General features: G+C 50.5%; 1 protein-coding gene across 5 annotated transcripts in view; it reads left to right on the plus strand.

Annotated features, from left to right (window-relative positions):
* Positions 1-14331, plus strand: part of TBL1X (transducin beta like 1 X-linked) — a 243911-nt gene that overhangs the window by 175338 nt on the left and 54242 nt on the right. For all 5 annotated transcript variants that reach the window (XM_070289705.1, XM_070289708.1, XM_070289707.1 and 2 more), the window contains one exon: positions 8337-8447. In XM_070289705.1, coding sequence (XP_070145806.1) covers positions 8390-8447 — 58 coding nt within the window. In that variant the 5' untranslated portion in view covers positions 8337-8389. The remainder of the gene's footprint in view (positions 1-8336; positions 8448-14331) is intronic.

A 14331-nucleotide genomic window follows, 5' to 3' on the forward strand; every position in this document is an offset into this window, starting at 1 on the left:
CAACCTTTCCAAAGTGGCTGTGCCATCAGTCAGTATTTTTAAAACGCAATTGAAAAAATAAATAAATAAAACGCAATTGAGTCATAGTTCAAATGTCAGAGGGCAGAGGGGAGAGAGAACGTCTTTTGCTCACCAGTGTCTTGATTGAGTCTGAATTCAGTATTCAGGGAACATACAAGCTTTGAGTGAGTTGCATTGAGCACACACGTTGACTTCCTGTTGTGAGTTGGGCATTGGTGTTTAGCTTCATAGATGACTCTGGAATTTCGTGTAGCCTTTGATGATTCCCTGTGCAATTTCCATATGCGGATGTTCATTTGGGATTATGCTGGGGAAAGGCATTGCTGCTCACATACCACAGTGCCCATGGTGCCTCCGTGACGGTGAGCTTGGGAGTCAGCTGTAAATCACAGCCCTTTCTCTCTGTGCTGGGTGCTGTGCGTTAGAGTGTGAGGGCTCATGTCTGTTCCTGTTGTTATTCATTCGCCAAGTTTTATGTGACTCTTTGCAACCCCATGGACTCCAGCACGCCAGGCTTCCCTGTCCTTCACCATCTCCCACAGTTTACTCAAACCCATGTCCGTCGAGTCGGTGATACCATCCAGCCATCTCATCCTCTGTCGTCCCCTTCTCCTCCTGCCCTCAATCATTCCCAGCATCAGGGTCTTTTCCAGTGAGTCAGCTCTTCACATCAGGTGGCCAAAGTATTGGAGTTTCAGCTTCAGCATCAGTCCTTCCAATGAACACCAAGGACTGATCTCCCTTAGGATGGACTGGTTGGATCTCCTTGCAGTCCTAGGGACTCTCAAGAGTCTTCTCCAGCCCCACAGTTCTAAAGCATCGATTCTTTGGTCCTCAGCCTTCTTATGGTCCAACTCGCCCATTCATACAGGACTACTGGAAAAACCATAGCTTTGACCAGATGGACCTTGGTCTGTTCCCATTTGACTTAGCCTAGTTTCAGCAGGTCCCTCCTCGGAAAGCAACGGACAAACAGCAGATGACGGCTGTGGTTTCTTCTTGGCTCTTCATTGCAGAGAGACCGGTGGGTTATCCCCGAGGAGCATCCGTCCACATTCTTGGGGGCATCACCTTCAGGTTCCCAGACAGGAAGATTTCCGGCCGGAAAGCAACAAAGCGGGCATGCTCTAATGTAGAGAGGGGAGAATCTTCGGGAGAGCGAGGTTGGCAGACGTTTTCCATCAAGGGCCAGAGAGTAGATGTTGATAGTTGATGCTTTGTGGGCCCCGGGGTCTCTGTTACTTTATTCTGCCTTTACTCTGTGAGAACCGCTACTGATCATACACACCAATGAACGAGTGTGGCTGAGTGACATCGGTAATACGTCGCCGATGGGCACTGGAATTCCATTGTCATCGCAATTTCAGGAGTGGCACAATAGGACTGTTTTGATTTTCCTTGCAACCATGTAGGAGCAGAGACTCCGTGGATAGCTCCTAAGCCTTACGGAAGGTGGGCAACATGTGAATCTGCCTGTGGGCTGCAGTGCACCAGGCTTGACCTCGAGAAAGACACCTGTCTCATTTCTCCTCCAACCATGAGCTCTGAGTTGAAGGGCCTTTAACATGCAGCTCTGAGAGGTCCATGGAGAACTTAAGACAGCATCCACATTGTGCTTCTCCTGGTGGCTCAGATGGGAGAGAATCCGACTGCAGCGTAGGAGACACGGGTTCGATCCTGGGGTCAGGAAGATCCCCTTGGAGGAGGGCATGGCAACCCCACTCCAGTATCCTTGCCTGGAGAATCCCCATGGACAGAGGAACCCGGCGGGCTACAGTCCATGGGGTCGCAAAGAGTGAGACACGATTGAAGGGACTCACACTTTATTACTAAGTTGTGGTTGCTCGGCCAAGACCCTGCAGTTGCTCATGGACTTTAGGAATTGTAGGCCCTTCCATGAGCAGAGTGGCTCTGGACGTGTGTAACCAGCCTTCCCCAGGGGACATTTGATCATGTCTGGAGACCTTTGAGGAAGATGTTGCTCCTGACACCCAGTGGGTGGAGACCCAGGAATGTTGTTCAACATCCTCCAGGGCATCGGGGAACCCATCACAGAGGTCCATGTGGTCCCGAGTGCCCACAGTACCGAGACCGACGACCCCTCCCTGCTCCCGTCGGTATTTCTTTCTGTGGTTTGATCGCCGCAGTCCTCTGGCTGTGGGAATTTCACCTGCCGAGCGCTGGATGAGAAAACTGAATGCCTTCCGCTTGCTGATTTAAGTGTCAAAGGATGCTCTTGCGATGCTCGACTTCACGATGCTTTTAGTATTTTTCTTTTATGCGGTGTGTTGTTGTTGTCGGTGTGTGTGTATGCGTGCCCACTCGTGTCCAACTCTTTGAGACTGCATGGACTGTAGCCCACCAGGCTCCTCTGTCCGAGGGATGTCCCAGGCAAGAATAGAGCCATGGGTCACCATGCTCGTTTAAAGCTGAGGCATCACAATATATTTCTGTTGTCGTTGTTCGGTCACTCAGCCGTGTCCGACTCTTTGCGACCCTGTGGCCTGCAGCATGCCAGGCCTCCCTGTCCTTCACTGTTGACCTGAGTTTGCTCATGTCCATTGACTCAGCAATGCCATCCAGCTAACTCATCCTCTGTCACCCCCTCCCCCTGCCCTCAACGTCTCCCTATTTGAGTACCAAGGTTTTTGAGATACAGGCTGACCCAGAGGGCAAAGCATCACCTGCCTTTATATTTACAGAGAAAGCCACAGGGTTTTGTTGTTTTGTTTTTTTTTTTTCACAACTCTGGAGACCACATTATAGGAGTCGATGACCTCACTTAGGACTCCACCTACCACAGAAAAGGGAATCATCCAGGCCAAGGTAAATCTTGCGTATGTGGCTGAAAATCACAGTGTCTGAGAGCTTTCGTAACCAGCCTGTGTAGATTCCTGTGATTTATCAGAGGGCCTAGTGCAGAGACTCTCATTCCAGCCCCTTGGTCTCAGAGATAATTAAAGTCTGTAAATTAATTTACAGACTAATCGGAAGCCTTAGCTGGCAGACCCACGTCCTCCAGCAAAGAAGGGAAAGGACATTTTTACATTGAAGCTGTCCGTATCTCCTGAGGCACTTAGCTGCGAAAGCTTGGGTGCCTGAACTTGCATTTCACCGCGTGGATGGAAGGCTAAGTGAAACCGTGCTGTCGGAGTTACGTGTATGTCTGTCTCTCTGTGACGCAGACCTTTCTTAGCAGTGGCTTGCTGTCATCGGGGTGGACTTTTTAGGAAGGTTTCCCTCTGGACCTGCCTCCCGATCTGGCAGAGGAGTGTGGGCTGGGCAGGGTGTGCGGCTCAGAGGGTTCTAGATGGGGACCCATGGCTGCTTGGGAGGGGACATGTGGTCTTGGCAGCATGTCTGGGCCAGGACACCCCATCCTCTCGAATCTCCATGCTTCATGCCTTTGTGCACAGGGTCGGAACGGAGCTCACCAACCAGCCACTAATGAATCCGGGCGGGCAAATAGGCTCAGAAAGGCCCCTTTCTGAAGGCCTCACCCTGGGGGTGTTTTTTGATTTCTGTGAAGCGCGTCATTATTTTTCTAACCCGAGGAGGCTCCCTTTTCCCTGCTGTCTCAACCCTGCCAATTTCTTTCCTCCTTAGCTGGGTTGTTCTCATACTGATTTCTGAAGACGCTGCCAGATTTTAATTACATTCTAATGAATGTGACTGCAGTTCACGTTCGTAGGAGGAAATTAGGAAAATACTGAAAAGGCACGCCACATGTACATAGATTTAAGTCCAGCATCATCCCAGGCCTGGAGAGACCGGTGTATTTTATTTTACTGTTTACATTTTAGAGGGTATCTTTTATGTGTACGTATGTGTGTGTGTGTGTGTGTGTGTGGTTTGTGTGGTTTAGTTGCTAAGTCGTGTCTGACTATTTGCAACCCCATGGACTGTAGTCTGCCAGGCTCCTCTGTCCATGGAATTCTCTAGGCAAGAATTGGAAATGGATTGCCATTTCTTTCTCCAGGGGATCTTCCCCACCCAGGGATCGAACCTGGGTCTCCTGCGTTGCAGGCAGATTGCTTACCCACTGAGCCACCAGGGGAGGCCTTGTGTGTGTGTACAAAATGAAACTTAGGCACACGTGCATTCCATTTGAAGCCTCCTTTTTTTTTTTTTCCCACATAGCACTGTATCGTGGACGTCATCACCAGTCATGAAAATCCTTTTGAGGACTACAATCTTACTAGGTTACTTCATTCTCTTATTCAGATGGTAGCGTTAGTGGTTAAGAACCCGCCTGCCAATGCAGGAGGCTTTCAGTCCTTGGGTTGGGAAGATCCCCTGGAGGAGAACAGGGCCATGCACTCTAGCATTCTTGCCTGGCGAATCCCATGGACAGAGGAGCCTGGCGGGCTGAGGTAATAGGGTTGCAAAGAGTCAGACACACTGACGCAAGCTGGCACGCATGCGTGCCACTGCTGGGCATGTGAACTCTGGTGAGGAAAGAATAGCTCTTTGATTATGTTTATAATTTTGGACCATTGGGCTCCCAAGTAAATAAATTTGAATATAAAATTAGTGAAAAATCTTACCTTGGGGGGGACTCTCTTTCTTACTGTAGAATAATATGCATGAAAATACTCCTTACTAAAATGAAGATAAGTCGGGGGGGGCGGGGAAGAAGCTGAAACCACTGTTGACATTTTCTTGTTCTTTGTCCAGTCTATTCTGTATATATATATATATTCTGCAATAGCTGAAGTCCAACTGTAAAAGCCATCATTTGTTGAATAGTACTCATTACTGTCTTTGAACAACAACAACAAGTTTGCAGTCGTTTTCCAGCAGTTACGTGGCGGCTTCGTTTCAGTCAGCACAAGCAGAGCAGGTGTGCGACCTGCTGAAACAGGCTTGCTTCCTCTCTACCTTCGTCTGCAGCAGTGTGTACAGGAGCATTTATATGTAAATGTTGATGCACACATTAAACTTCTAGTCTCATAACTGGCCACTGGAAAACACAGTTTCCATTTGAAAAGAGAGCAATGTTATGGACTTCCCTGGTGGCTCGCTAAAGCGTCCGCCTGCCAATACAGCAGACACAGGTTGGATCCCTGGGTCGGGAAGATCCCCTGGAGGACGAAATGGCCACCTACTCCAGTATTCTTGCCTGGAGAATCCCATGGTCAGAGGAGCCTGGCGGGCTACATAGAGTTGGACACGACTGATCAGCTAAACCACCCCCAGTGTTATGGAGAAGGGAAGCCAGGGGGTGAGACCTACTGCGTTGCAGTCGGCAGAGAATCTGTGAAAGCGCCTTGCTGCAATGAGGTCATTCACAGCAGATTTTCCAGCAGCTCTGGCTCTGCACCCTCACCCCGCATGGAATCAAGTCCCATAGCCCTGAGCCTCGTCCAGTAGATCACTTTACGCGATGCATTCTTCCAGCGTCCAGGCCAGCAGACTCGTAGCAGAGACAAGACCTCAGACCGGCTTTTTCTTCCATTCCTGGAGAACGAAGGAAGGGGATGCATGAGAGGATGTTAAGAGACCGCGTCCTAACAGTACCGATTTGCTAAGAGAGAAACTTCTGCCACGGATGATATCACGCTGAACACCACGCTCCCCACCCTGGAGTCACTGTGCGCCATCACTGTTTCCGAACCAGGCTCCCCACCCATGGGCAGGGAAACTCACTCGCCCTTTCTGTCTTCATCTCCCAGAGCCGACGTTCAAGTGGCTCTGTGGTCATTACATCCATTACAAGATCATCACACAGCAGTTCAGATTTTATTGTTTGGGGAGCGGTCCTGTCCCTTCCTGGAGTATGAGAGCATATTAAATACTGTACACGCAATACAGCCAAACCCTTAGACAACATTTCCTGCTCCCTTTTTAAAAAAAAAACAAACCATATATTTTTTACCTTTGTATTTGGTATTGGGGTGCAGCCGATTAACAACATTGCTGTAGTTTCTGGTGGAATGCAAAGGGACTCAGCCGTACATTAAATGTATCCCTTCTCCCCCAAACTCCCCTCCCATCCAGGCTGCCACATGACATTGAGCCGAGTTCCCTGTGCTGTCCAGCAGGTCCTTTTTGGTTCTCCATGTTAAACACAGCAGTGTGTCCATGTCCATCCCAAACTCCCTAACTAACCCTTACCCCTTCCTTCCCCCTGGGAACCATAAGGTTATTACAGAGGATTGAGCTGAGTTCTCTGTGCTGGACAGCAGGTCCTGTTGGTTCTGACTTCTCTTGCAACTGAATTTCAAACTGTTTTGTGACCTTGGTTATTAAGAGTCTTTTGCCACCTGGAAATTAAGTTGTTAAAAAAGGAAAAATACTGTAAATAATCTTCCCTTCAGCTTCGTGATGGATTTCAGCCCCCCCAGTGGTTATTTATGTTGGAATACTCATGTTAAGCAGGAAGTCTCCAGACGTGTCATCAGCTCACACTGATTTTTTTCTTCCTGTGAAACCAGAACAGTGAGGGAATATGTGGTTTTTGCCACACAGTGAAGATGGTCATTTCCTTTCTGCCCAGTCACAACCGCAGAGATCTCAGATCTACCTAATGGGAGGTGCCTCCAGTGAAAACTCTGGAGAAGGGCATGGCAACCCACTCCGGTATTCTTGCCTGGGAAATCCCATGGACAGAGGAGCCTGGCGGGCCACAGTCCATAGGGGTCACAAAGAGCCGGGCGCAATAGAGCACTCACATGCATGAATCATAACTGGGTCAGGCAAGAAAATAAACTAATGCCACTAATCGAGAACCCATTTTTGTTGTTGTTTTTGGAGGCGTGTTCCTTGGGGGCGAGTGTGGCCTCTCTGCTTTGAGGATGCTTGCAGGGGGGCAGAGTAGGATTAAGAGCCCTCCTGGGTCTCTGGGGTGCTCGGGGCCCTGGTCTGGAAGTGTATGCAGAAGCATGTCATCCTCACCGCCTTCCCGGGGGAGGGGGAGGGCAGCGGTTTTTAGCATCCACAGTTGGCATAGGTGGAAAATTGAGGCCTGCGGTCCACAGCTGCATAGGGATGAAGGTGCAATCAGCATCAGGCCTCCTGGCTCAGCCTCAAGCCCCCCTGACACCCCGAGTGCCACGTTCCCTGTTCTCCTTGGTGCCCTCAGGACATGATTCCCCTTACCTCCAGCCAATCAATCGTTGGAGGTCCGAACCATCGCCCTGGGGTTCCCCTAACTTCGTTGCAGCCAGCACAAGCATTTTCCTGAAGGAGGGCATGGCAACCCACTCCAGTATCCTTGCCTGGAGAATCCCAAGGACGGAGGAGCCTGGCAGGGCTACACATAGTCCATGGGAGTTGCAGAGGGTCGGACACAACTGAAGCAACTTAGCACGCAGAGGCATTCTGAGCTCTGTAAGAATCCTGCTTGGCTGATGACACAGGCCGACTCCTGCCATCTCAGAGTCCACGGTCCAGGCACACAGGCTGGTCTTCCTGCTCCTGGGTCCCGGGGAGCACTCAGTCCATCCTTGAAGATGCCGGGGTCTCGGCCAGTCTGCCGCAGAATCGAACTCTGTTGGTTCGGTCTGTGTCCATGGGGCTGCTTGCTGACTCCCCACCTCGTGATAGAAGTCACGTCACTGTGTCGATGACTCAGCTCCTCGCTGATGTGTGTCTTGGGGCCACGTGGGTGCACCCTGTCGGTTCGGTGACCGTCAGGTTCAGCATGGAACTGTGATGTGTGGGAGGTTGCTGTGAATCATCTGTGCTGCAGAACCACAGGTGTGAATGGGGCCACGTGGTCACCCCACCTGAGGGTGTTGACAGGACTATGGGGGTACCCCCGGTAATCTTCCTCATCTGTCCACGGAAGGGCCAGCTGGTGCAAGCAGCCACCTTCTGTCCCGGGGTTCTGTTGAAGCTCGGTACCAACCGCTTCAGGGTCTTCATTGAATCAAGTCGTGGTGTTTGTCCTCATTTTCTGGTGCCCCTGATTTTGTCTCCGTTAATGTGGTTTATAGATGGGTCCATGCCAGCCTTCTGAAACGCATCAGCTCATGTTCTGGGGGATAATTTTCACCTGTATGTTTATATGTTTAATTGTAAAATCTTTACATAAGCAGAAAATACAGGGGAAATTTTTCACCGGTATGTTTATGTTAGATAATTATAAAAGCTTTATGTCACCAGAAAATACAGGGGAAAATTTTCACCTGTATGTGTTTAGATAATTATAAAGCCTTTATGTTACCGGAACGTACAGCAGGAATCGGGCATTAGTTACCTCCTGAGTATTACATGTGTTAATTGTTTTCCGAAAGAATCGCGATTGAGGAGGAACACGCAGGCAGTGTCTGAAACATCTCTCCGCTTTCTCCTCTCGCCTTTTCCGACAGAGGGTGGTGGCTGCTGCTTCGTAAAGACCTCATCCCCGCGAGGTGAGGCTAAGATGAGCATTACCAGTGACGAGGTGAACTTCCTGGTGTACCGATATCTCCAGGAGTCAGGTAAGAAGCTGGCTTCCTGCCGGGAGCGGGGAGAAAAACACCTTCTTCCAACACACCACCTGCAGGGCCAGCAACCACGGATGGAAAACCTGGGCTATAGAGAAGACAGAGCTCTGGATGCTCTCATTCAGAGGACTGAAGGCAGGTGGAGAAGGGGCTGGGCCCGTCCTGCTCTTGGGGTGGGATGAGAGAACGTGTTCTTGTTTCCGCTGACATTTCTGTTCACCTGAAGCCAGCCTGGAATAAAGATCAAGTGAAGGGAAGGTGAAAGTCGCTCAGTCCTGTCCGACTCTTTGCGACCCCGTGGACTGTCTGGTTCATGGGATTCTCCAGGCCAGAATACTGGAGTGGGTGGCCTTTCGCTCCTCCAGGGGATCTTCCCAAACTGAGGAATTGAACCCAGGTCTCTTTAAACTGCAGGCAGATTCTTTACCGGCTTAAGCCACCAAGGAAGTAACCTCTAATAAAGTGAAGTCAAGTGTCAGTCACTCAGTCCTGAGTCTTTGTAACCCGAACACCTATAACTGACCAGGCTCCTCTTTCCATGGGATTCTCCAGGCCAGAATACTGGAGTGGGTGGCCTTTCCCTTCTCCAGGGGGCCCTTCCCCACCCAGGGATACAACCCAGCTCTCCCGTACTGTAGGCAGATTCTCTACCAGCTGAGCCACAAGGGAAGCGCATTAAGATGAAGAGCAGCTGTGATAGATGTGGTGGGGGGCGAGGAGGATTTGGAGTTCTGGGTCCCCGTCCTCGGGAGGGCACTTGTGGGCTGGTGTATACGTATGGTGTATATATATAAATACGGGGGTGGCTGGGTGTGTGTGTGTGTGTCTGTGTGTGTGTCTCTGTCTGTGTCTGTGTGTTTTATTGGACCCAGCCGCCAATTTATTGGACCCAGCGTGCGTGCTGCGTGCGTGCTTCGTGCGTGCGTGCATGCTGCGTGCGTGCGTGCATGCTGCGTGCGTGCGTGCGTGCGTGCTGCGTGCGTGCTGTTCTCGGCAACCAACATAGGGAGGGTATTTATGGGCTGCTGTATACATTTGGGCTTCCCTGGTGGCTCAGCTGGTAAAGAATCCGCCTGCAATGCGGGAGACCTGGGTTGGGAAGATCCCATATATGTATGTGGAGGTGGGGTGTTTGGTGTTTTTGGTGCTCACCATAGGGAGGATATTTATGGGCTGGTGTATACATATCGTGTATATACATGGCAGTTGGGGTGATTAGATATTCTCAGACCCCCCACAGGGAGGGCGTTTGTGGGCTGGTGTATACATATGGGGTATATACATGGGGAGTGGGTTGATTGGATGTTCTCAGCCCCCCCCACCATAGGGAGGGCATTTGTGGGCTGGTATATACATATAGTGTGTGTGTGTGCACACATATATGGGGGGGTGAGTGTGTGCATGTGTGTATACACATATATATATGGGGGGTGAGTGTGTGTACACACATATATATATATGAGGGTGGGGTGTGTGTCCACACATATATATATGAGGGTGGGGTGAGTGTGTGTGTGTCCACACATATATATATAAGGGTGGGGTGAGTGTGTGTGTGTATACACATGTATTATATGAGGGTGGGGTGTGTGTGTATATATACACATATATATATAGGGGTGGGGTGAGTGTGTGTATACACATATATATGGGGGTGGGGTGAGTGTGTGTGTGTGTATACACACATATATATATGGGGGTGGGGTGTGTGTGTGTATATATACACATATATATATATGGGGGTGGGGTGAGTGTGTGTGTATACACATATATATGGGGGTGGGGTGAGTGTGTGTGTGTGTTTTTGTATATACACACATATATATATATATGGGGGTGAGGTGTTTGGTGTTCTTGGTCCCGACCACAGAGAGAGCGTTTGTGGGCTGGTTACAGATGCGTGTACAGAATTGGTGTGGGGCGGGGTAACTCAGTGGGGTGGCTTGAACAGAAGTGCACCATCCCAGCCGTGGAGGACAGAGTCCGAAGCAGGGTGCCAGCTGGCTGGCTTTCCTCCCACGACTGCCTGCCTCACGGGGGTCTGCTCCAGCCTGTCTGCCAGCTTCGGCTGGACCGTCTTTGGCACTCCTTGCTCCCTAGGCGCTTCTTCCCCCGAGGCCTGCCTTCCCCTTCACGAGGCGCTCTGCCTGTGTGCGTGTCACCCTCTGTCCACGTTTGTCAAATTTCCCCTTTTCGTAAAGACACAGTCATACTGGATTTAGGGGGCTCACGGTACTCCAGCACAACCTCGTCTTAACAAATGACATCTTCAGGGACCCTCTTCCAAACGCCGTCACATCCTGAGCCGTACTGTGGGCCAGGACTACCAACCTGGGCAGTTGCAGGGGACACAGTCCGAGCTATAACCGTCGGTTCTGCGCGTATTGAAGCTTTATTCACTTTGTGTCCACGTTTTCTGTAGTCTGCAAATTGATTATTCAAGAAGGAAGCCAGTTCTCACATCCCACTTCCGCACATGCTGTCATTGAGGGTGATCGAAGTGTGAGTCCCTGGGTCCAGACTGTTGCAGAATCAGCCCACAAGGGTGAGATGGGCCAGTCTTGCAGGCGACCCAGATGGCTCAGTACTGATCCTCGAACAAAAAGGATGAAATACGTGGGGCATGCCACATGTTATAAGTAAACCTCTCCCCACGCAAGCCTGAGGTCCTGTTTCTGCTGTCAACCCTAGCTAGCATTATTCATGAAAAGTACACCTTCTTTCTAATATACGTTTGACCATTTGGATTAGCTCTCGCTAGATGTTTTGTATAAAAAAAAATGATGAGCAGAACAAAACGTACCACCTCATCCCTCGTCAGTCAGGGAGGTCACACCCACGGCTCTGATAACTTAACCTCGGAAATTAACCAGGAAATCTCTCACCTGGAGTCCAAGTGTCCTCCCAGCACTGATCTCATAGATTCCCAGAGATGTCTACAGATGAAAATTCCACGTACCAAACCCTGCCTCCCTGAAGACTTCCAGCTTGGAATTCAGGATTCTTTCCCTTTAGAAACACCTGCACAAAAATAGGCTGAAACAGTGCAGTCCAAATGTGTAAACAATCTTAAGGTGAAATTGCCATCCCTCTGTGAACATGAGGATAAATAGAGACTTGGGAAAGAAAACTTTTGTGTAACCTAGAGAAAGGTTTCTCCCGGTGGGCAGTCCCTAGGGCCCCCCAGGGCAAGAGCGTTGCTGGCCTCTTTGAATAAACACAGAAATGTCTATCCCTCCCCCCCTGAGAAAAGCGAGACTTCCTTTTTTAGGCTCTGTTTACATTTGTCTCACATTTGTTGAGAAACTTTCTGTAACCAGGCGACTGAGAAAGGAGCCTTGGGAGACGCAATGTATTCCATCAATGCCGGTTGTGTGTAGCGTCTGCTGAGCGGCTGTCGTAATTTGTCGGCCTCGAGTAGGATGCCATAGATCGAGTGAGGAGTTAAGAGATGACTGTGTGTTCCTCTGACGACTGTGTGTGTCCGGGAACTGCCTCTGGAACCCCCACGAGGGCATACTCCAAAGAAGAAACACCTAATGTTGTGAAGCGTTCATGGTGGGACTGGTTAACATTTATCTCAAATCCTCACACTTTGGTTAGCTGGTGGTTTACTTGCTCAGTTGTGTCTGACGTTTTGCAAGCACGTGGGCTGTAGCCCACCAGGCTCCTCTGGCCATGGGGATTCTCCAGGCAAGAAGACTGGAGTGGGTAGCCTTTCCCTTCTCCAGGGGATCTTCCCGACCCAGGGATCGAACCCAAGTCTCCCGCATTGCAGGTGGATTCTTTACCAGCTGGGCAACCAGGGAAGCCCAAGAAGACTGGAGTGGGTAGCCTTTCCCTTCTCCAGGGGATCTTCCCGACCCAGGGATTGAACCCAGGCCTCCTGCACTGCAGGCAGATTCTTGACTGATTGAGCCACCAGGGAATTTACTGAGCAGCCGCCAGGTGGACAGAGCACCTTCTTGGCTTCATAATGTCTCCTTTCTAGCTGAAAGGGGGGAGGGAAGAAGAGGGAGGGAAGGAAGGGGAGGGGAGGAAGGGGAAGGAAAAGAAGGCAGGAAGGAGAAGGAAGGACTCTCCTGATCAAGTATCTGTGCTGTCTCTCCTTTACCAGCATCAAACCCATCATCCATAAATTCTCTAGCACACTAGGAGACTCACTCAACTCCTCCCAGTGCGGCTTCTCCACTAGGGGTTTGAAAGTTCCATTTCCAAGTCTTCAGTGGTGTCACCCCCCCCCCGCCCCCTCCCCCCGCCCCAGGCTGTGTGTAGAAGGTGTGTGTGTGTGCAGGAGGTTGGGAGACGGTGGGGAGGACCCTGCAGGGAGGCAGGCCTCCGGATCCCTGGGCTTGGGCGGGGGGGGGGGGGGTCTGCTGTTGGCTTTACAACCAGGCAGTGGGTAGACCCAGAATATTCCACCCCGCCTCGAGGCACAGGTTCTCTGCCACCGCAGGGGCTGGGCTGGTGCCGAGTTGTGCAGCACTTGTGCCAGTCAGGATGTTCGGGGCTGCAGGGAAGACGGTCCCCATCAGAACATTGATTCCTCACGCACCCCACCCCACCAGATAGCTGGGAGGCGCAGTACGGAAGCAACACTTTCCTGAAAGCGTTATGACAAAATGCACATCACATCTCCGCAAACTCAGGAAAAGTATCTTGGAAAGGGGCTTCCTTTTCTGCCCTCAAGAGGCAGAATTCGCATCATGTAGGGTTCCTGTCTGGCCTTCCTCCACCCGGCCGTGGATTCCACAGCCTCTAAGGCAGACGGGATTTCATGGCATCACTGTTGTCTAAAGCAAGGGCCGTGCCAGTGGAAGGCGCTGTCTGCATGCTGTTGTTTCTGGTTGCTCCTCCTGGCAGCCAGATAAAGAAGATCTGTTAGTGAGCAAGGCTTGTTTTTTCTTTTTTCCCAGTTCAGCTAGAGATTTTGAGCAGCCCTAGCAGCAAAGTGTTTATTTTTGCATGAGCTGCGGCAGTCCGCTTTTGAGGGCTAGGAGTCCATGGGCCTCTGCCTCTTGGGGGTTAATCAGGGGTCATTTTTGCCATCCGGATGATTTTGAAGAAGCAGATTGAGGCAGAGCGTCTCTGCCACCCAGCCCATCAGTTCCCTTCATGATCAGTGTCCAGTTTCTCCATCCCTCCGCACCTTCATTTCTACCTTTTTTTTTTTTTTTACATAGAGTATAATTTTCACACCAGAAAATTGACCCTTTTTAGAGTACAAATGTGCAGCACCTGCCAGATGTTCAGAGTGATGTAAACAGCTGCACAAACAAGATATGGAATGGTTCCACCACCCCAAAAGTCCCCCTTGAACCTTTGCTATCTACCCCTCACCCCACCGCAGCTGCTGGTGACCAGCCTAGACAGCGTTTTAAAAACTAGAGACATTACTTTGCCGACAAAGGTCAGTCTGGTCAACGCTGTGGTGCTTCCAGTAGTCATGTATGGATGTGAGACTTGGACATCCAACTTTATAAAGAAACTGGAGTTTCTTTAAGAAGAAAGCTGAGCGCTGAAGAATTGGTGCTTTGGAACTGTGGTGTTGGAGAAGACTCTTCAGAGTCCCTTGCACTGCAAGGAGATCCAACCAGTCCATCCTAAAGGAAGTCCGTCCTGAGTATTCACTGGAAGGACTGATGTTGAAGCCGAAACTCCAGTTGTTTGGCCACCTGATGCGAAGAGCTGACTCACTGGGAAAGACCCTGATGCTGGGAAAGATTGAAGGTGGGAGGAGAAGGGGATGCAGAGAATGAGATGGTTGGATGGCATCACCGACCTTATGGACATGAGTTTGGGTCAAGTCCGGGAGTTGGTGATGGACAGGGAGGCCTGGCGTGCTGCAACCCATGGGGTCGCAAAGAGTCGGATGCGA

The sequence above is a fragment of the Ovis canadensis genome, chromosome X (genome assembly GCF_042477335.2).
Source record: "Ovis canadensis isolate MfBH-ARS-UI-01 breed Bighorn chromosome X, ARS-UI_OviCan_v2, whole genome shotgun sequence".
Taxonomy (NCBI): domain Eukaryota; kingdom Metazoa; phylum Chordata; class Mammalia; order Artiodactyla; family Bovidae; genus Ovis; species Ovis canadensis.